At 30.7% G+C, this 24,512-nt stretch overlaps 1 protein-coding gene across 1 annotated transcript in view; it reads left to right on the forward strand.

Annotated features, from left to right (window-relative positions):
- Positions 1-4,037: 4,037 nt before the first annotated feature.
- Positions 4,038-24,512, forward strand: part of LOC124363968 (CCN family member 5-like) — a 34,762-nt gene continuing 14,287 nt past the window's right edge. Inside the window, exons 1-3 of the mRNA XM_046819240.1 lie at positions 4,038-4,114; positions 20,383-20,510; positions 23,627-23,837. Coding sequence (XP_046675196.1) covers positions 20,394-20,510; positions 23,627-23,837 — 328 coding nt within the window. The 5' untranslated portion in view covers positions 4,038-4,114; positions 20,383-20,393. The remainder of the gene's footprint in view (positions 4,115-20,382; positions 20,511-23,626; positions 23,838-24,512) is intronic.

Consider the following 24,512-nt stretch of genomic DNA (forward strand, 5'->3'; position numbering starts at 1 on the left):
GATGATTCTTATTGTTGTATTTTTCTCTTATATATTTTATATCAAAGCTTTTTGAAGACAAATTATATAAAAATCAAAGAACATATGGGTATTATTATTTATCATTTAACAGCTCATTTGAAAATATTATCAACACATTATTTAAAATATGTCTCTTCAGGTCTATTTTGCCCACAGATAAAACCATAAAATCATAGGCTATTTGCTGAACTTTTTATATTTAATTATTATACTATTATGCTTGCAAGTGTATGGCATCATTACGTAACGTAACCATAAGTATCTTAAAAAAACCTTTTAATAATAAAAAAGATAGATGCTGTTGCAAATAAATTATCCTAGAGGGCTGCCTAAGTGTGCCAGCCACACTAAACAAATTTTTGGCTACGGAAATTGCTACAAATAACAAAGCTGCGCCACGGGATATTCCAGGAAATAAATCACAGTTTCCGGAAAGGAAATCAAATCACGTCGAGAGATAAGGTGGCCACCATCATTTGTCTCAATCTGATAGCGTTCGGCATTCACGGAAACTAATCGCAATGTCGGGTTTAGGATGGTTCTTGTGTTCGTGTTTATAGCACTCTCAGATAGATTAATGGTTGTTGATGGAATTTCATTTTTAATATAAAATAATTTTTAAACGATAAATGTGGTTCTTTTGTTCGTGTTTATAGCACTCTCAGATAGATTAATGGTTGTTGATGCAATTTCATTTTTAATATAAAATAATTTTTAAACGATAAATGTGGTTCTTTTGTTCGTGTTTATAGCACTCTCAGATAGATTAAAGGTTGTTGATGCAATTTCATTATTAATATAAAATAATGTTTAAACGAGAAATGGCACATAATATTAAAGCACCTACGGCGAGTGTTACTGTTTGTAAAGTATCCTATACTTTACATATATAATATATATATATATATATATATATATATATATATATATATATATATATATATATATCTATATATATATATATATATATCTATATATATATATATATATAATATATATAATATTAATATAATATATAATAATAATATATAAATTATATATATATATATTACCGGGATATAACAATTTTTATATAGAATTTTAATGCTAACAAACCTCGGGCTAAACGAATTAAAAGTAAAAAGAATAAATAGCGCTTGGTTTTGAGAAAATAAAACCTAAGCAAACTTCATCTTATTTAATCATTATACTATCATGCTTGCAAGTGTATGGCAGCATTACGTAACGTAACCATAAGTATCTTAAAAAACCTTTTAATAATAAAAAAAGATAGATGCCCGATGAAACAGTTTTTTAGATGATTTTGCCCAGACAAACAGTTTGAAAATTAGTTTGGGGAATAATTAATTCCTCAAAACCTAATACAATAACGCATTTACACTTTTCAGGTATATTAAATTTAATATATTAGTTTAAACTAATACATGTCCAAGAAAAATGTAGTTTACTCACAGTTCCTCACACTTGCTGGCAGCACCGCATTCTATCTACACATCATTAAAGAGCTCGGGATTCCACGGAAGCTGATGACAATACAGCTACGGAATTCTCACACCTTATATTGGATGCCTTCATAAAAGGTTCATCTGACGAAGTTTAACCACATTATATATGACATTAGGTATGGTCAGGTTATTCTGTTGTATGCATTCCATTTTCAATATAAATATGAAAACTAGTATTACACCAATACTTCATCGCTCCATAGGTTTAATGTAATTTCTTACATGAGCTCTTCGCAAAAAAGAGACGTACGGTGTACACGTAAAATTTAAAATAGCGTGAAAATATTGTAGGTACACTACATTTTGTAAATCTGGCATCGTTGGCAATTCCACGTTAGGAGTTATTTTAAGATGGTATAATTTCTTTAAGAAAAAACAATAGCATAAAGTGGAAAATATGTTATATTATTTACACAAGCGATATTAAAAAAAAAATCTTCTCTTACTCTTGACTCGGTTAAATTGGCAAATTGTGTAATTTTCTAAGATAGACGTTTCTTATACGTTCAGTGGGTTCTACAGTTTGTGAGTTAGTAGTTTAAAATTACTTTAATTATTCGATAGATTCCTTGTAATTTCCCTCGTTTTATTGGGTGGTATCCAAAACCTAAGAGTTTTTGTAGCCAACTGTTGTCTTAGATAAGTAATCTTACAGAGTCAATGCTCCTAGATGACAGAAACTTACAGAAGCTGAAATGGTTTCAAGAGGCTAATGGTCCCAGGAGTTAGAGATTTCTAGAATGTTAAGTTGTGCAATGATCAAGATAAGTGTCCCTAATTGAGGAAGATTCTGGAGCTTTTTTGGAAACAGGGAATAATACAGGGAATCACTCTTTTTAGAGAAAAATAAATTTAGGATATCAGTAGCACTCAGACTCTAGGTGAATAAAGACAACAAAGTTCCTACGGAATGAATCCTTGAAGCCTATATATTGTATGGGTCTTGTAATTCTAAATTTCTCCAAGCTTAAACATTCTCAACGATATGATTATAGCCTTGCCATGTTCCTTGCGTTAAGGGATGCCTATCTCAAGATCTTAAAAAATATTTACCTGAGCTTTGGAGCTCCTATTACTATACTTCTTGTGTTGAATGTAATAAGGTGTGCAGCTAATTAAGATTTTTAGTAGAATAGAGTTTGTTACGATATATAACACCGAAATTCTTGTATATTGTACATGTAATGAAATAAAATACGTTTTTCTTAAATTATAAAAATATCGTTTATATTTTAGATGAATAATTTTTAATTTACTGCTATTACTACTTTTTTACTACTCTAAAATAAAGTGTATTAAAGTCATCTAAAAAATAACCAAAATATTGTATTTATCGTACGTGTGTTTTTTTAAACTTTTTAAGTTGAAACTATTACACTTTTATACTACAATTGTATAAAATAATATTCATGATCAAGTATAAATAATTAGAATTTTCACGGAATTATAAAGATTTTATTTTTAAACTTTCCTTGCTAACGGTTAAATAATTATTTACAATTATGTGCAGTATGGCTTAGGGTTTCGCATTAGATGTTTCACCAAGGGCGTGGCCGGACATGATGCATTTTGCATTGTATGATAAAGTGCAGATATTTGCTATCGTTAGTTATAAAAACGTGATCAGTGAGTTTTAAAATATCCTTTTGTGTTTCTTCTCAAATATATTTCACAAATTTAAGATAATTGTTTGGAAAGCAGTATATATTTGGGTGGTTTACTATAGCACAAAGTTTAGTTAGTTTGTTCTGTCGAAATATTGTTTAAACTTCTTTTTAATTAAATTTAAATTTTAACTATGTCCACAGATAACAAAAGGATTATAAAACACCACCCATATTATAGGAGATGTGCTGAAAGTAACTGTTTGTGTGAACGTATCCAGTGGGTTTGTAAGCGAGAGAGGAAAGTTTAATTGGGCAGATGTAGCTTGAAACAATCATATGTAAAGTAGACGGTTTTTAACGCACCCAGCGGGTTTGTAAGCGAGATAGGAAATTTGAGTTTAGCAGGGGTGTGGCTTGATAGAAATATGTGTGAAGTGAACTGTTTGTATGAACGCACCCATCGGGTTTGTAAGCGAGATAGGAAATTTGAGTTTAGCAGGGGTGGCTTGAAAGAAATATGTGTGAAGTGAACTGTTTGTATGAACGCACCCAGCGGGTTTGTAAGCGAGAGAGGAAATTTGAGTTTGGCAAGGGTGGCTTGATAGAAATATATGTGAAGTGAACTGTTTGTATGAACACACCCAGCGGGTTTGTAAGCGAGAGAGGAAATTTGAGTTTGGCAGAGGAGGCTTGAAACAAACATATGTAAAGTGAACTGTTTGAAGGAACAAACAAGTTGCCAGAGAACTCTAACAAAGTGTGAAGCCAAGGTGCCAGGGTCCGGCGTAAATATTACCACTATAGATTAGACGGACGTGACGCGGCGCGGAGGTGGGGTAGCAGGAGTGGCGGGGGTGGCGGGTGGCGCCTGCGTACCCCCAGCGTCGCGACGTCTACTTGTTGAGTGCAGTTGGCGCGAGATGCCGCCAGTGTCGTGTACCCCCTTGTGGCTGTGTCCTGTATAGCGAGCCAGGATAAACGGTAAGTGAAGTATGAGATATAGTGTTCGATACGCCACATGATGTCAATATTAAAAGTTAGGTAATCAATTTCTGATAAAAACGAAACCAAATAATCGGGTTAGTTTGTCTTTAAAGTATGGGAGACATAGTTAAATATTTAGTGCACTATTGACATTTATATCTTCTGCATACAGTGTATTTGTAATACTCCTACATTATTTATGATTACTTGAAAGTTCTTTTTAAAGTTTTAAATAGTAACAAATGCTCTCATTTCATTTGATATTTGAACCAAATTTAGAAAAAATACTACTACTCCGGTATTGTCTTTGCATACATTGGATTATTGAACTTTATATATTGTATACTGGAGGAATCCTCCCTACAACCAATAAATAACGGCACGTATAACGAACCGTTACTTCCTTCCACTCATCTTGTTCATACAATTCGTGAGTTTGCGTCAGGCAAACCTAATCTTGATTCTTCTGAGTAATTGAAATGAGATGTCGAGATATAAGTCATAATTTTGTATGATGTTGATTTGGTAATAATATTTTCTATATATTAAAAACAATGTATCAGCTTCGGAGTAACCTATCAATATTCCTTGAAGCATCTGGGGCACGAAGGGCACTTGTGATTGTGATGGAAGACGAGACTTTAAGAATTTTACCTTTGATACAGAGGTGCACTCAACTAATTTTCCAACCAATGTTTAATGCCAGAGTGAAAGTAATATGAGGAAATGAATCAAAATGTAATGATACAACGAATCATACCTATTTATCATTAGGTTTAATGTAATTTTAGAATAAATGACCAATATTAGGAACAATGTATCCTAATTTAGGCCTATCGGTACTATTACATAAACATAGTCCACCGGGTGCGTGGAAATGTGATAAAGGTCAGTTAGATTTGACCACTTGAAACTTGTTTGTATATTATGGAAAATTATAATGACGGCTATACAGAGGTATTAGTGTCTTGGATTGGATTAAACAATTACTTATGAGTCATGCCCAAATTAAATCTTGTTGACTATGGTTCCTCCATGGTATTCCATAATTATTGCTTTTCAGAACTCCAAAAACCACGTTTTACAGCAATCAGTTTGTTCGTAAACCGTTAGTTGCTTGTAATATTTGCATACACACCTGTACCTAGCAAAATATTTATATTACTTGACCTTGAACATTATTTTAAATATTCTAAAATATATTAAAATAAAATATAATAAAAAATATTCTAAATACATTGGTCAATATTAAATTCTTTAACGTGTATCTAGTACTGTTCGTCGATAACAACGAATACTACAGATGAAGTGTACGTGTAAAAGGTCTTGTTGAAGTTATCTAGAGTTATACAAATTGACCATTTATGTTTCCTCATGTATACATAAGCGATTTCGTATAGACTTATAAAGCTAATATATTTTATCCTACCAACTCAATTTAATGTTGTCACAGATTCCGTGTTAAGCTCTAATATTACTATGGTTTACGTAATCTTATTTTACCAAAATTAGCGACTTCAATTCAATTTAATCATATTTAACCCTTTTAACCCTGCCAAAAATTTTTTTGGCATACTGAAAAATACTAGACATATATTGTAAGGGACTGCGAAAAATACTGGGCCAAAATTCGCGTTTTTGTAGATATTTTTTCAAAAATCATAACATCTTTATTTTATGACATAGGATCATAATTCTTTTTTTATTTTCTTACAAAATAAAATTATTTTACATAAAAAAATACTTAAACGCAAAATTAAAAATAATAAAAATTTACAAAAAAATAAATAAGTAATGTAAAAAAATATTTTGTAAATTTGTTTTAATTTTGAAGCATAAAAACTAGTTTTCATGAACAAATTTCATTAGACAAAATTATATTCATAATCATCACAATGTATTTATAAGTCCACATACAAAAATTCAGACACCTACCTTCAAAAACTTGGAAGAACGATGAATTTTTCCAAATTGTGGTAAAATCAACAATTTTTCCATTTTACAAGTCAATAGTAGTTTCTTTGTCTTTGATGCACTTTTATAGTAAATAACACGAATTGACTATTGCAATAAAAACTGTATGTTTATAAATCATAAAATAACTAGAAAAATTAGAGTTCATATCTATTTACATAATTTACGGTAAATATGTTGGGAATCTGTAGTAGGCTAGTTAGTACATCTTTATTATGGGTTTAGGATTGAATCCCATGTTCAAGAGAACAGCAATAAACTCTTTCATTTCCCGTAAAGTGACGTTTTTCCACATTCTTGCACTTTGAATTTGGAGCTAATGTGTCATGTTTACTAATGTACTCCCTAGCATATCGGTTTATTTCATTTACAAATGTGGTAAGAACATTTACTGTAAAAAATTATGGGAAATAATCAATGGGTTTTGAATTATGAGGAGGGCAATGCTTTGGCCCCGGGTGTCTCAAAGAATTGAATATTATTATGGTCATAGCCTGGGACATTTGTTTCATCACAAACAGTCCAATCATCATTGTCATCATTATTTACAGGATGTACTAAATTATCATCATTTACATTTTCTTGAATAGCAGGTAGGTCTAGGATGTCTGAATTAGCGATTACATGTTCAATTGTATCACTAACATTGTCATGAGTCATATTTACTGGTATGTTTACAGTTTACATAACCAACTCACATCATAAACAAAACTAAACAACTGCAATTAGTTTTTTCACCAGCTGGACAGTCGGGTGAGTCATGTAGCCAGCTGACAGATGACAAAGCAACTTTCAAAGTAGTCTGCTACCAAGACAAGTCTTCAAAGACTTACAAATTATATATTTCCTTGTTTATAATTTCATTACCTAACAGCTGATATAAAATTGGTTAGACTTAGGCAAAATTAAAATACCAATAAATAAAAAAAGTGAAGGTCCTATATAAAGGACGTCGGTATTTTTAGCAGTGATGAAGGACGTCCTACATATAGGACCTCAGTATTTTTGGCAATAACTCAATGGTCCTATATGTAGGACGTCAGGGTTAAAAGTGTTAATTGAATATATTAAATGAAGGAGACAATACATACACGCAATATATTTACCAACGCAAATATAACCCTTAATCAATTATATTTTATACCCCGAAGAAATATTGTTACAAACTATTTGTATTATTTGGTACATATTAAATTAACATTTCAAGGTTACTTTATTTCTATACTGGAAGTAAAGCCAACTTTGCTCTGTATGCCCTATTGAATAACACGTACGTCATAGGTAACTGCATAATAAACACTTAAAAATAAGTAATTGTCACTGAAAGATGGAACTCCTGATCCATTTCCAGAATCCTGATCCAGAATAATTAGACTTTAAGTTTAAAAATCAATGTTTTTGGGACCCGGAGTTGGAGAATGAAACAGATTTGTTACGAGTACCATGAAATATACAAATTTCTCTGAACCATTCTATAAAGTTAATGAATACCTCCAACTAAGGTTAAAAAACTAAGGTTGTTACTGGTCTTATTTTAGGTTTAACGTGTGAAAGAAGCATTTTTTAATCGAATAAATAATATTTTACACATGACTATAGAGTAATCTTTGTTGCTATACTTGCTACGATTAAAAACATATCGATAATCGGTCTAAAAAGCCTTTTCCAGTCAAACATCTTCTACTTTGGCCTCTTTTATTCCTCTTGCAGTCTATTATTCACGATACCCTTAGTGGCGTTAACATTGTTGTTGCACAGACTATATACATTTCCATTTAAAATATTGCTCAAATTCAAAACAAATCCTTAAAACTTTAATGGCACATTTGGTTATTTTTAGATACGAAATAATGGATATTTATAAAGTGACTTTACATCCTGTTTATGTATTTAACAACAACTGCAGATATGTGCCTTGTGTACAAAACATTTGTAAGGGCTCCGAATATGTAAAAAAACAATTTTTTCTCACAATTGAGTATTACTGGCGTAGTATTGTGCCATAGTTTATGATTTTTAAGTCATCACTTGAATAGTTCACTCATTAGGTTTATAACTATAGAAAGTATCTTTAAACATAGTAAAGATTTGAGTCATTACTCTTGAAGTTGGCAAGGAAGAAAAAAGAGTGGAATAGCTGCAATAAACTTTACTTTTAGTTACAAGTTTTTAGTTTTTACACTTTCTGTAAAATGTTAACTTTCCCAATAGAAAATACAATTTTGTAGTTGTAGTCGTAATAATATTCTAGTGCCTGATGCATTAAGTGTGTGAGCATCTTAACCTCTGGGACAAGGCTTTTTAGCGTTTTAAATTGTTTTTATGTAGTGTGTGTACTCGTATTGAAGATAGAAAATATAAAATATGAAATGTCCTTAAATCCCCGTTGAAAAATATTTGTTTAATCGTGAATCAATAATGAAAAGAAAAGAAATTTAAAACTTGTAACATTAACAATTACTTTAATGTGCGTCGACATCCAGGACACATCTTATTAATTTCTAAGAAACGATAATTGGAATCATGCGCTTTCACAATTTAATACTTATTGTTATATTCACCCAACACTAACTGCTCAGTAATAACCAAGCCCTGCATGATTGTGTTTCCCACAAAATAGTTTTATAAAATGAAGAAATTACTCAGTGGATGAGGGAAGGCAATCTTTGTTCTTTCCCTTAAATTGAGAAGTAAATAGAGAGGCGTTTAAGACAAATACATGTGAACCTATAAAAAACGTTATGGAATACGTGTGTTACTATATCTAACGTTAAAATGTCATATGATTGCACTCAGTTTTTTTTTCAAATTTGTGTTCTAGCATTTTCTTGTTTCTATCATGGTTACCCATAAAAATGTGCACTAACGCTGAGCCAATTTCCATTAAACTCGATGTTGCCTGTATAGTAATAAAGTGTTGCGTGTAAAATCTCCAATCTGCGAGATATAGAAATTAAACTTTTCCTACCCCTCGCCGTGATACGTGTTTAAACTTATGGGATACTAGCAAACATTAAACCCTTACATTTTATACGAGTATATGCTTACTGAGATAAGCAAATACGTTTTATCCAAAATTATTACATTTGATAGACCATAGAAATTCCACTTACACTGGGTTAAAAATAAAAGGTACTATTGCTAAGTAAATAATATGTCAGATTCATGCTAAAATGTACTCGTACAGACAGCCTTATATCAATTTTGCAACAAGGCTGAAGATTGGCTAATCAGTTTTCAGAAGTCGGTGCAAAGTTTGATGTTCAATATGTCACGTTCAATTCCAGTATAAAAGGGTTGTGATGGTTTTGTCGTGATGGGTTTGTGAGGGTTGTTTATGTGCTCACATAAAATTACGTATATGTGTAGGTTAAGTGTTGCGTGCATGTAATGCTATTAGAATGTAATTTCAGGTGCCGTGCATACATTTTGTGTGCGAGTTCTGAAAGCATTTAAATTGGGTTTGTGACGTTTAGGCTACAATCATATTTTTAAATAACATAGAGTTATATTATACATCGTTACTTTGCTTGCATTATTCCTCAACACGAGATGGTTTGCTCTGGGTTATATACTCAGCAGTATTAGTATATTATAATAAGGTGTAACCTTGAGCTCCTATGTTAGTATCCCTGTAGAGGTAATTTAAGCCTTAAGTGGAAGCACTATAGGTAACTTAAAACACAAAATATACTTTAATAATTAAAGGTTGAAATATTTAATGGTAAAATAAATTGTTATGATTCTTGGAACTAAAAAATGTTTATAGTTGAATCGGTTTAATATTTCAGAGTTAATGACTATATAGACTATTAGGATATGTTACTTATACTTACTTGACGGGTTAATATAGGACATCTATAGTATTTATTAAGTTTATTAAATAGGCCAGGAGGGAGCATAACAGGAGACACTAACAGTCACAAAAACTCGTTAAAACTACGAAGACAGGAATTTCTTTAATTCGTATTGAATTTTTAAGATTGATGTAACATTGGGGGATAACAGATAGAAAACTGTTGAAGATTGTGTAGCTTGATACAATTGTTCCTATTTTTGTTATTGTACTTATGTTTTGCGTTATTTCCAGGAAATTTTTATTGAATGTGTACAAAAACTTCATTTTTATATATATATATATATATTATTTATATACATGGAACGGTTAACAGTCCCATCCTGGTGAGCGACACCTTAGTGCGAGTTCTAAGAGATTGGTTAAAAGTTATCATAAATTAATAGTTTAAATTAATCTAAATAAACCTTCAGTTTTCGTTGACAGATTTTGTTGCTTAGTTTAATAATACACCCATCTAAACACATATTACTGAGTTATCACTGACCATAAAATCCTTTCAGGTATTACATGATATCAAAGTATTTCAACTGTTTTAAACCCGATTTTTATTTTTCACAGCAAACCGTAAAAATGATGTTAGCTCGAAATTGAAAGAAACAATTGATGGGGTTTAAACATATCGGGGTTTGATGAACCTGACGTATTTTTTCAACATTAATAATGAATAATTCTGGCTGATTTGAACGAAACTCATATTTCACTTGTTGTAAATTGAAGTTCACCTGACGCGGAAGTTTGGCACAAAGGTGTAGGGATGTACGATATTATGATAAACTACCGAGTGTCGGTAGACTCGTTGGGCTCCACATATGACCCATAATATTTTACATGGTGAAAGAGCTCAGCTCGCGACAGTCATGCGAGTTGTGAACGGACCGAAGATGGATGGTTTGTCGTTTTGATTAACTGCCTGCTGTCAGGTGAGGTCTAATAAAAGATGTCTTGGCTTTATTTATTACAGAGCGACACGTGCATCGGTTTCTATTGTGTGGAAGCAATTCTTGCATAAATGTATCTGGGCGGTTTCATTAAATATTTAAATAGTTTACCAATCCCTTGACCAGTGATACAGCAGATCTCTTGAAAGAATCGAAGTATAGTTCTTTCATTCAACTAGAAATGCCAAATAAAGTATTAAAAATAATAAACTTCAATAATCTTTCATTTAAATTAACATTTGGTTTCCGTTTACAATTAAAAATTTACAAACTCTAGCTACACAAGGTATGCATTGAGCATTTATTCGTCTACACGCTTATTTTGGAGAAATATAACGAGAACAACTTCTTATTTTATAAGTAGTAAGTTAATTAAGGTTCAACAAAAACTTTTCATAAGTGATTAAGTACCCTATTGAAACTGCAATGCTGGAATATTCTAAGATGTAATTAAGGGAATAGAATTACAGAGTTAACGAAGCTAATAGACGTTGGAAAAGGAAGTGTTGTTTAATAAGATATTGTTCTTGCAAGCAGAATGTCTATTGAATCATTTTGTGTCTTTAGAATTCATTTTTATGAAACAATTTTAAGAAACACTTATTTTGCTATCTTTAACATTAAAGTAACGAATTTTATTGTATAAATATAAACAATATTGGAGTGAGGTTATATAATTAAATTAAATTAATTATAATTAAATACTATTAGACATTTTTAATCGTTAATTGTTAATTTTCTTTAAAATAGAATTAAAAAATAAGCGACGAAATGTAATAGTAATTTTAAAGAAATTTAAAGGACAAACATATCCGCATATGTAATACTCCCACACAATCTTAATTATATTATAAATATGAAAGTGCCTTTGTTTTTTTTAGTTACTCGTAAACTACTTAACGGATTGTACTGAAATTTTACGTCGTTATTCTTACAGTTCCTGAGATTAATATAGGCCTGTTCTTATTTCGGAAATCCTTCCGAGCTAAGTTCCACTTGTGTTTAAATTTGCGAAAAATGCCATCTTGGTATGTAAAGTTGTGTAATATTTATTGAATGAGTCTGTAAAATTTTATCAACTGTTATGTCTAAACATCGCGTATTATCTCCTTTTCGTTTACATTTATAGTGATTGAATCATCTAAAGAGTAAATCTTTGATCAAGAATTAAGAATTTAGATTTCAGCAGTTAGGTAAGTACTAATCTACCTTAGAAAATGTCTGACATAACAAGGTCAGAATTTGACTCCGAAGACTCCCTTTGAGGCGATCAATATGAACTATTTCGCTGTAAAGTTCTTTTGAACTAATGCACCAGTTCCAGCTCTAAATTTTCTAAAGCATTAAACAAACTTTTACTATAAATTTAAAGTCCGATATAAAACCTATCCTAATTCTCTTTTGACAGAAGTAGGCTTCTCTGATCTGTGATATATATTTTCTTGATCGAATATCAAAACAAAATCAACTATGGAAAAAGCATAGCAAGAACGAAGTAAATCATCGTGCAACAAGGCAAACTAAACATTGGGCTCTGAATTAAATTCAGTCGAAACGGCAGTGGTCATAAAAATGCAACGTCTACTAAATTGCGTACAAAGGAGCGGGTACCTGCTAGCAGTGCAGAAACATGTAGTTTAACTTTTATTATACAATTAAGGACTGTTATGAAACCTATCTAGCTTGCTTGGTAAAGTAGGATTCTCAGAGCTGTGTATGTATATATATTTTTTCTTGTTCGGGAGAAAGACAAAATCAGCTTTGGAGCAAAAATTACTAAGACCAGATTAAATTTACATGACCAAAAGTATACATTTCTTAAAACACCTTCTTGGGAAGAAGCAAACTTAACATTGGCTTCAGAAATAAAATTAACTCGAACCATACAGGTGCAAAACCTACGAAATCGCTTGCGAAGCCGAGGTTAACTGCTAATTATTCTATAAAAGCTTTTTCTCACTCACTATATTTCATATATATATATATATATATATATATATATATATATATATATAGAACTATAATACACTTGTACTACCTAATTGGAAGTGTTGATGGGAGAGGGGTTAGACTTTGTAATTTAGATTTGATTTACAGATAGAGCTCGTTCAAATCCTGTTTGTATCGTAGCAGTTTTTATTGTTTCATCGACCTAGCACTGTATCAACTTATTCTGTTTTGTATAGGCCAATGAGGACGGGTATTTTAAGTATTAGAAAGGGGTCTCGCCTCAAATACAATGATATAAAGCTGTATTATTCTAAGCCTCCTTGAAGTACTCGATTTCCATCGCCAGGTCCTCTGGTATTTGTATATTCGTTACTTAAGTATATTCGTATTTCATATTGGTCTATTAAGTAGCAACTTTCACTCATAGTAGATTGTTCAAAGTTGACGAGTATGTATACGTTCTTAAATATCTACCGTATTAAGAGTTTAACTCGAATTCTAAAATCTATAAAAGTCAATGTTATTAGGAAAGAGATTGTTGCAAGATACACAGAAAATGAAGTAAAGTTCCTTTAAGTGTACAAAGGAGAGTTTTACTCTTTAAGTAACGATATGAAGTGTAACCAATTTTAATTACAACATTTACGAAAATGTCAAAAATTAATATCTTTGTAATTTTATGTTCTCATTAATTTGTTGTTCTTTTACTTACTTTTGCAAACATTCATGGTAAAACTTTAAACCCAATGAGGATGGTAGCCTTTAGCTTGAGCCATTTAGTAATTATCAGTATTTTGAAATAAAGCCTAATATGTGTTTACAGTGTTTAAAAGTGCTGTTTAGTCAAATATTCTTCTTTTTTGTAAAGATATGAAGAAAAAATGTAAGTACTTGAGTATGTTTTAAATCTTTATTAGGAGTGATCTTGGCGTTGTTGGCTGTCTGAGCGGTTACTCTTGAATGGAAGGTTCAAGAGTCTTGAAACTAGGTTTGAAGGTTCCTCTTTATCCAGCAAGAACTACATTGATTTGGGATTAAAGTACTAAATTATAATTAAATAAATTAAAAATTAAAATATAAAATTAGGGGTCTATGTTATCAACGATAAAATTATAGTACAAAGTATTTTGTAAACAAAGGGAGTAAAATCAAAATAGTTTTTATTGTGTATGTAATAAACACGCCTGATGAAGTTACTATGTTGAGTTGGCAGGTAACTTTTGTTACATTCTGTCGAGTCTTTTGCTTCTCTATTCTATCGGTTTACTTTTCTTGCAAGTAATGAATCGTACAAGTAATTACGTAAGATAACAGTACAATATTTATAAAAGGCAATAAACTAGCCAAGGGATATTTGTAATAGGATTGGAAATAGACTGTTATGAATAAATTTAAGGCAGCTGCAGACCTCTTTCTGACACTATGGTGTAAAAGTTTTTATTGCCCTAGCCAAAAATAGAATGTGGGATAACGCATGGAGTAATTGCACCATCATTGAAATGGATATTTCCTTTGTAGCAATGTATTTCATGGAAAGATAAATTGTCACTTAAAAAAAGTCAAGATAGAATGCCAGAGAGACAATGGAACAGAGGAAAAATATTTGACAACTTTTGAGCAATAATCATAAATAAGTATTGTTGGCTGAGCATCAGCGAAGCCTTTTACTCGAAAGGGAGGAAAAAGTTCAATTTATATATCTCTGTTAGCCTAAACTATATCTGCGACTGAACTGACTTGCAGACGAGATTTTACATTAAGCTTTATTTCTGTACAGGCAACATCGAGTTTGATGAGAATTGGCTGAGCGTTAAAGCACATTTTTCTAACGGGGAAACATGACGGAAACAAGAAAATAGTAGAACTCTTAAATTTCAAACAAACTGAGTTCAATCATATGACAGTTTAATATATGATAGTAACACACGTAGCTATAGATTTGCAACTGCTGCGTTGCCTGTAAAGCGACACGATGCGTTTTGTAACTTTATTATCATTCTGTACAGATAGATAGATCACAAATGTTAAACAAAATATTATTTGTTTACGAAAAAGTGTAGTTCAATGCTTGGGTTTTGGATCTATTACTAACTACCAAGTACAACCAATCATTCTAATAATATCTCACCTGACATATGCAGCAGGTAAATAGAAACAGTCTCCAACCATGCACTTTTTACTCTATAATTATAAAACTCATTGACTGGAATATATTTTCCTTGATATTTTATAGTACATATCATGTAAGCCAAAGATATAAAAATACAAAGAATTTCCAGTATTTTTGATCCAATTGAAAGCTCTCGTGATAATACATGACGTATTTGATTGTTGTGGCACCGAACTATGAATCTACTGGTCTGTTGTTTTGCTATTAAATATATCGATGTCAACCAGTAATTTTTGACTGAAAATACCAATTTAGCATCACCGCAGGGAATAAAGCTTCATGGCTGATTGGAATCACGACCTATAACCTATACCGTGTTATAAGGACAATAATAGTTTGTGCATACGTAAAATATACAGAAGAAATATTTTAGCAAACACATATTCTAGTTGGTATTCATATTTATTTTTATTTTACTCACTCACTCGTAATGCGGTTTTCATTTGATATTCTTTAATTAATTTTCGGTTGTTACTTGAATATTATTTGCTTATGAATATGTTAATGTTTGCCTATTCATAGAGTCTATACTAAGGAAACTAAAATAAACTATTAACATTTTTATTTTCAACAACACTTAATGGTTTGTTATTATTGTTTGACGCCTTTAACATTATATGTCTAGTATTAAGTCCTTTTATAACAGAGAAAAAGGTCCAAGTTCTAGAAGCCTTGAAGAGGAAGTAGTATCCCAATATAAGTCTTGATCCAATGTGCACTGAATCTATAACTGACACAATATATTTTCTCTGCTCGTAACATTTTTAATATTTTTCTTTATATATAATAATCAGATTAAAATAAAAATCTGAAATATTATGATCTCTTGAATTTGTAAAAAGCTTTTAAATGGAAAATTACATTTTGTGGTCCATCAAATTATAGAACACAATTAAGACGAAAATAATTCTTACATTTGCCTCATAAATAAAATGCACAATTATTATTGTAATCTTTGTACTTTATTTTAATCATGTAGTTAAAAGAATCATCCTTTATAATGACTACTAATGGACACTCAGTCCCGCTTCCTGTAGTCATTGTAGTATTAGAAATTTGCTTAATTAAAAACTTATAAGTAGATGTCATTTTCAAAGTCATCGTTAATATTAAAAAGATGTTTAATATTTAAAAGTATATTTATTTCAATTCTAATTTTGTTTATTAATAACTAATTTGAATTATAGTAGTAATAATAAAACTTGATTGCGTATATAATATAAAATGCGACTTTTATAATATAGCTAATAAGGTATACAAGGGAGAAAAACAATTACTATATTTTACGCATAAAAACCAACACAATGGTTTTCCTGATTACATTTTTAAATGTAATCGATACTTAAATATAAATTTCACAAGTTTATCATTCTGTTAAATCTGTTATATACCTATAATGCGTTACAGAATTAGGAGTTGGAAGTGTTCAAAAAATATAATGTTAAAAAAATATAAACACCTTTCACATTTTTATGATAAGAATTTTTATTGAACCAAGACTGTGAAGGTTTTTGAGCATAAAAGTTTCCATTCGAGAAATTCCCTTTTATTCTAAACCTGAAGTCTGTAATTTCTGAACGAGATTCAATCTAACTCATTTCTTTTCCAGAATGAAACACTAACCTGCTGCACCTGAGTCACAAGGACTAAATCAATTGTTAGTTGCCGTAGAGTTTATTTCATTACTTTGCATACGTAATACGTATCTTTACTTGGGACTAACTTATATAGCACGTAGCAGTGTTAAAATACACAATAAGTATAGTACAAAAGTAATTTTATTACCTTCACAACACTAGATACATTATAGTTTGGAGTTGATAATTGAATTAAAATAATGTATTGATAAATAAATAAAACTAAATTGGTAAATGTATTTACAAATACACTGATACTTTAATACTTCGAAATATAAACAAATTCAATTTTACACCAAGAGACTTGGAGTAGTAGTACCAATATCTTGTATTTCTTATCGAAGATTGTATTGAAGGAACATGTTTTATAGGTCACCGTTATAGATGGATATTTCTCTCAAGTCTTTTATATGATGTATTTCTGGCACAAACGTGAACCAGAGAGGGATAATGGAATACAAACACTTATATTACAGAACAGCACACTCTTTCAAGCTCTACAGTGGAGTTGCATTACTTTATATAATATTTAAACAAGATATTTCCAGTAAAGGGTTTCTTACTTGTCAAGATCGTGAGTGTCATATTTCCCGTTACAAATGTACAATGGACTTCGTTTATAGAATATTCTCGTGATGTTTGTTCATTCTATATGTATTATAACATGAGACTCAGTCTACCGTGAATATTCTAGCTGCTTTAGGTTTTATTCAAAAATGAAAATATTCCCATTCACTACTCAGATACTTCCTTGATTTACAATTATATTCATTTTCCTTCTAGTTTTTCCATAAAATATATTATTTAATAAGTATTATTAAACAATTATGTTTTCCTTTTCAAACAATAAATAGCCATTTAAATAATTACATTATTATGTCAGTAACATAGCGTATTAGCGTGATTTATTTTACATGAAAATTCATTTAGAACATTCTCATAATATTGTACATGCGAATTGTGTCTTTATTTTTTGCTTTGCCACACGTAACATATTTAACCGATCCTACTGTAATTAAAAAAAATTGTATGGACATTCTAAAGATCTCTATTATGAATTTAGGCCTATTCTTATTTCGGAAATCACTCCGGGCTACGCTTCCCTAGTCTGGGAATGAGCACAAAATCTCATCTAAGTCTTTAAAATTGTGGAACCCACTGTTTTATGTACAGATTGTCTTATTACAGAACAACCATATATTTAAATAATGTAACCACTATTTTCATGATAATATTTATGTATTATAGTAAACATGTAACATACACTCAACAGCTGTTGACCCGGTTTTAATTTAAATTTTATAACATAAGTTCTTCTTTGGTAGTGTATTGGAAATAACAAAGTCAGAGATAACCTTTAAATTTGATCTATGATTCAGTGAGAAAAACATCAGATTTATTGAAAATACTTGATTTAAAGATTATTTCTTGAATGCTATTAAAACTTATGTATATTTTCGTCATAGAGACAACAAAGAAAACTCAACATTGACCCTGGAAGTATCTTAGAACAAATGAAAATTGCAATAAACGTAAATAGAGCAATTTTGACAGAAGTAGGTTGCTGAGACCTACGTATGTATATATTTTCTTGGTCAGGGCAATAAAGAAAACTCAAATTCAGTCTTCAAATAGCTACCGCTATCTAAATATCTACTAATAGTACATATATATTATATACATATATAGCTTTTCAATTGTTTTGAAATATGACATAAATTTTTTTAAAGATTTTTAATTTATTTTTAGAAGATTTTATGTTTAAAATATTAGATTCCATGGTGAATTAGATAGATTTCACATTGATATACTGTCTGTCTTCAACTAACTACTGTCATATAACTATAACACACACACACACACACACACACACACACACACACACACACACACACACACACACACACACACACACACACACACACACACACACACACACACACACACACACACACACACACACACACACACACATACACACACACACACACACACACACACACACACACACACACACACACACACACACACACACACACACATATATATATATATATATATATATATATATATCTGTCTAATTCACCATGTAATCTAATATTTTAAACATAAAATCTTTTAAAAATAAATTAAAAATCTTAAAAAAATGTATGTCATATTTCAAAACAATAATTGAAAAACTGATAAAATTACCTTTAAATTTGTTAAAAGCAACTGAAATGCAGTTAAAAGTAAATAAAAATCTGTTAAAAATAAATTAAAAATCTATTTTAACCAACTGAAAAATCTGTACAATCAGTTAAAAATCTGTTAAAATAAACGGAAAATTCTTAAATTTTTCAAAGTTAATTATAAAACATTTTATATTTTTATAGGTTTAGACTAGAAGTGAATTTAAATGCCCGGAAGTAGACACTTTTTTACCGAAGTGAGGCTGTTACTCCATAGTAGTAAATATATTTCTTTTATCGGGAAAATGAGGCAAACTCGACTATGCTACTGATAATATATTAAATCGGTAGTATATCTCAAGAGCTGCAAAAAAGCAGGTTTTTTTAAAAAAAGTAAGTAGTATTTTGAGATCTATGTTCCTGATATATGTGAAGAAGATATTCTAATAATATATTCGAGTGTACCCTCTTTACATCCCAAACAAGACTAGAATTAATTTGAAACTTCTTTTATTCTAAAAGCCGCATCAGGGAAATAAGAAGACAAAACCAATGGTTTATAAGTATAGTTCTAGTCTATATAATATAGTGTATAAATATAAACATTCACTAACTAGATATCGACTGCAATTCTTAATTCATCTTTAAGAAACCAATTGGACTGTTCATAGGTTCATAAATTTGCTTGTATTATTAAAGTACCTTCCATTAACTACAATCGTTTTGTTTGTTTCTTTTTAGTAATATCCTTGCTATTTAAGTTTTAGTTATCACTACCAATATTAACCATAATAATACATGGTTTTAACATTATGGTGTTAAACGTATCTAAATAACAACCATTTATTAAAATACGAATTTAGGTTTATTATGATTTGTTTAATAGGAATTGTACAGTTATTATAATGAATCGTTTAGTTGGAAAATAATTAACGTTTATAGTTTATTCTAAATAAATCAAGAGCAAACAGCGCTGTAAATAATATCTTTACCTAAAAAAAGCTCGTAAAATCTTAATCTTTTACAGAATAAGCTCTAGAAAAAAAAGAAAAACGCAAGAACGTGTATGTAAATTATGTTCTAAACAACTAGTCTATGTGTGTATTCATCAGTTATTGACATTCTAAATATAAAACTGTGCAAAGTGGTTTTTAACTGCTTGAACAGGCATTGTTGGTGGATGTGAAGTGAATTTACTGTAGGTGCTGACTTCACTGGCAGGCACAGTACAATCGATACGTTATCGGATAATTATAAAGCGCACTGGCCAGCAAGTCACGCAGGCCTCACTAACCGATCTAATGTGATTCCTCCCTTATACTCCATTTATCTTACCGATATTTTACGTAACATTGTCATGTGTAACACTTCTTAAACTTGATTCAGTCTTAACGTTTCTAAATAACAACCTATTTCTTGTTGACTTAAAAATGTTTTCTAATCATTTACAGATGTTGAGCAGCAAACATGAGCAAGCTATAAATATCTTGATAATCATAGCCGCTGTCTCATCACTATTCTAGTTGTTGAAGAATGAGTAATATTGTTATTGGTTTTGCATTTTAGGAAAAGGCAAGATGGAAACGTTAGTGGTGATGCTGCTGCTGGTGACGTTGCTCGAGGGACAGAGGGCTCCATGTTACGAGTGTGAGGACTACAAGGACGACCATCCTGAGTCAAGTCCTTACAATGAGGTTGGTTTACTTTGTGTTCATTTGACATCAATCCTATAGTATTTTAAGAGCCTATAAAATCCCCTTTCTATATTAATGTCAGGAAACAGGAAGTATTAGATTTAAAAAGAGATAAAATATTAAGGATAATTAAAACAAAGTCTTCCAATATAATATTTTGAAAATAACAAAATTCATAATTAATTACATTAAGATAGGATTTTGTGCACTCTGCACAATTTTCAAATATACTGTTCAACAAGTGAAAATCAAGTATAAAAATGGGAATCGTAAAAAATGTACGTTCCAGAAATAAAACAACATTCGGGTTGATTCCTAACCACAGATTCAAGGTGAGGAAGAAAAGTTTTGTTTTTACATTAATTTATAAAATCTTAAACATACTACATGATGAATATACTAAATTGAAACTATGACCTCAATTAATAAATAAATAACATTTTAGCACTGGGCACAAGTAAAGGTTTCCAAAAGACTGTAGGGAGGATTGATAACATTTTGGAGAACTAGCCTTTTTAGGTTCTTCATTGGGGTTCCTTAGACCTATTCAGAAGACATCGGTCTAATTCTACCGTCAGTTTGTGTATCAGAGGGCCCCTAATAAAATGCAAAGAAGGGAATTATTGACGTCCTAACTTAGACCTACAAAATGTTATAAATCCTTGTAAAAATTCAACAATAACGTTTTAATAAACAAGTAAATACTTAGAAGCCCGCTTTACAAAGTAAAAATATAACAGCTAGTTTATACTTCTATTGCTAGCACTTGTGTCTTTATCGATGATTTACTTCATCAAAATTAACATCAGTTTTAGACATTAGATATACTCCAGGAAAAATATTCATACTTCTCATTCATATCAACTGTCAAATAGCTTTCATTATTCAACTTATAAAAGTAATTTGAAATAATAAATAGAAGTTTGACTGTGAAGTTGAAAAGAGTATACGTTAAATCTGTAATGCGAGTTTAAAAAAGTTCGAAGCCGTTAGTGGTTCTAGTTAGCCGTGTCAGAAACATATAAGGAGCTAAGCCTTTGAAAATAAAACCTTTTTATATATCTGTCAGTATATAATCGCGTGTATTAAAGAATTTAAACCTTAGAATATTATTCCAATATTATTTGTTATTGATGTATCTCAGAAAATAATATTCTAATTTATGGTAAAAGTAAAAAACATAAAATAAATACTATTTATGATACTTGTATGATTAACTGGAATTTTTTTAAGGTTTACATATAATTCACATGTTTCAAAGAAATTATCGTGAATACATTGAAACTTCAGCTTATTAAACGAAGAGTAGCTCTAAATCAAACATCTACAATATTATAAAGTATGTTATAACAAATTACCAGGTAATTTGTTATCACTGGTAACTGTATATATATATACTATATGCCGGTTAAGTGTCTTATTTCCGTACCTAATATATATATATCTGTGTGTGTGTAAACATTAAATTATATTGTAGATGTATGATTTATAGCCTCACTTTGATTACTAAGCTGATGTTTCCATATTTATTAAAAATAATTATTTATGAACATGTTAGTTTTGGTGAAGATTGAACTGTTTTTACTTAAATGAATTTCAAAAACAACTTTAAAATGGGAAAAAAGCTAATTCCGTTGATTAAATTTATCCAGTTATGAGGCATTTGTAGTTTGGAACATCATCTAGAGGGCCGATAATGTTTATCGGGCCCACAGGAAGTTATAACTGCCTGACCCACTTGGCGCGCTGGAATTCAGGATCTGGTCTGGAACCGTTTCATTTCCTCTCTCTCGACTCAATTTTACATCCATATTTTATGATTCCCTAAGAAGTTAGTTTTGTGCCATCTTCTCTTGTTGCAATTTGTTTATATATTTATAATTCAGTTCCGAAGCTTTACAAGTATACGAAGTTTATTATAAGTTTGAAATAATATTTATATCATTATAGTACATTATATCAAATTAATCGTAGACACTAAAATCTGTATTTAGTGAAACTGATATTTTACCACTTACATAAAATTATTTTAGTAATTAGTACTTTCACATAATATACTCTTGTGTTTTTGCAATAAATAACTAATACCTTTCAATTGTGACATGTTTGACGCTTCCGGCTTGTGCAAGCATACCTTTAAAGAGGTCGTGCTCGCTTATACACCCTGTATATGCAATAATAATTTTATTCAATCAAATTTGGTATGAGGTTTATGTTTATTGTTTATCTCATGAATTTTGTGGCATACTACTACTTACTAGTTCTTAGAATCAACAAGACATTTTAAAGCCCTAATATGTTTTTCTAACAATGATCAATGTAGGATAGTACGAAAACATCAATAGGTAACCACCCACCCAAAACACACAAACATACAAACTCTTAAAAGCATTTTCCTATTGGGCATTTTGCACTAAGAAACTCTTACTTATTTCTCTGGATTCATAGCGTATAATAGACATTAGTCTTATTTCCGTACCTAAAATATTAAATAAGAAACGCAATTTCATAAAAATGATGTAGATGTGAAATAGGAGGCCTTTCAAATGGTTACACGATAAAAGCCGATATTTCTTATAGCACGTCAAGCACTTTTTTGTTAAAAAAACTTTTTGTGACTATTTATTTTTTTATTCAGTAAATTTTCATCACGATTAGGAAGTTTTCGCAAATTAGTAAAGATTAGTGAAATATACCTGGGCATCGACAGTGTCAAAAATTGTCAAAGGCAACAATACAACTGTTACGAATCATGATACAAACATGAAATGTTTATGTCGTTTCGCTATATTTACCATAGCAATGTGATTAATTAGCTATATAAAGCAGCAAACGTTAATAATTAGCCGATTATAATGTTAAACCAATACATCAGTAATTAATCAGCGTAACGATTCCCGTAGGTAGAGTGTAACATTCGTTCTGATGACTATTTTACATCTCAGCACTGCTTTTCTTAATAACATTGGGGATGAGATCCAATACAGTAAAGTTGACGGTGAAGTTATATATTATCCACTACTTACCAATGGTACTTCGTACGAATTTTTAATTTTGTTTAATCATACCAACCTAAAATGTCCAGAACGTTGAGCCAAATGATTCCAATGTTACAGATTAGGTCGCACTGCTCCTACCCATGCCTCTGCGAGCCGGGGATGCCGACCTGTCCCCCGGGAGTGCCGGTAGTCCGGGATGGGTGCGGCTGTTGTCCCATGTGCGCTCGTCAAGTCGCTCAACCCTGCGATGGCACTGCGCTGTGTGATGAGACTAAGGGATTGGTCTGTCAGTTTGTTACGAATAAGGCCACAGTTGGGGTGTGTAAAGGTTAGTACATATTTCTGAAACTAATATAAATGTGTGTTACGTTATTGGGTTGGCAGCATGATTGGCACTTACTTTTTTTAAAGGCCCGTAGTGATGCATATATACTCAATGAAGAACGTTATCTGGAGATGATAAGTGATTATTTTTTGCAGCAGTTGAATTTTAATTTTATGTATTGATTTACATACGTAGATTAGTAGAACTATAATGTTCAATTATTTGCAACATCCATTGTGAAACAAATTATTATATGTTGAAAATTTGTATATAAAAAATAGGATGTTTCTTCAGCTTATAATATGAATTATTACTAAATCCATGGCTCATTATTGATATTGAACACAGGCGGAATCACAAAAACGTTTATACAAACACAGTTTGGTTCCATATTTAATGTATAATATTTATGTTTAAAATGTTGCAAATTTGGTATGTGTGTGACTGGCAAAGATATATCCCAATCGGCAGCCAAAACGCGAAAAAATTGATTTTAAAAGTTTTTCATTTCACTATAACTCTGGTAAATACCAGTACCTTAATTGTAAAAACCTGATTTTAACGAAGGTTCCACTCATTTCTTCATCTGAACAATCTTTCTCCTGGCTATTTTCATCTTATTTCAAGTTGTCAAGTTAAGTGTCCAATACAGCACCAAGTTGCAAGAATATAACACTT

This window comes from Homalodisca vitripennis, chromosome 1 (genome assembly GCF_021130785.1).
Source record: "Homalodisca vitripennis isolate AUS2020 chromosome 1, UT_GWSS_2.1, whole genome shotgun sequence".
Classification (NCBI taxonomy): domain Eukaryota; kingdom Metazoa; phylum Arthropoda; class Insecta; order Hemiptera; family Cicadellidae; genus Homalodisca; species Homalodisca vitripennis.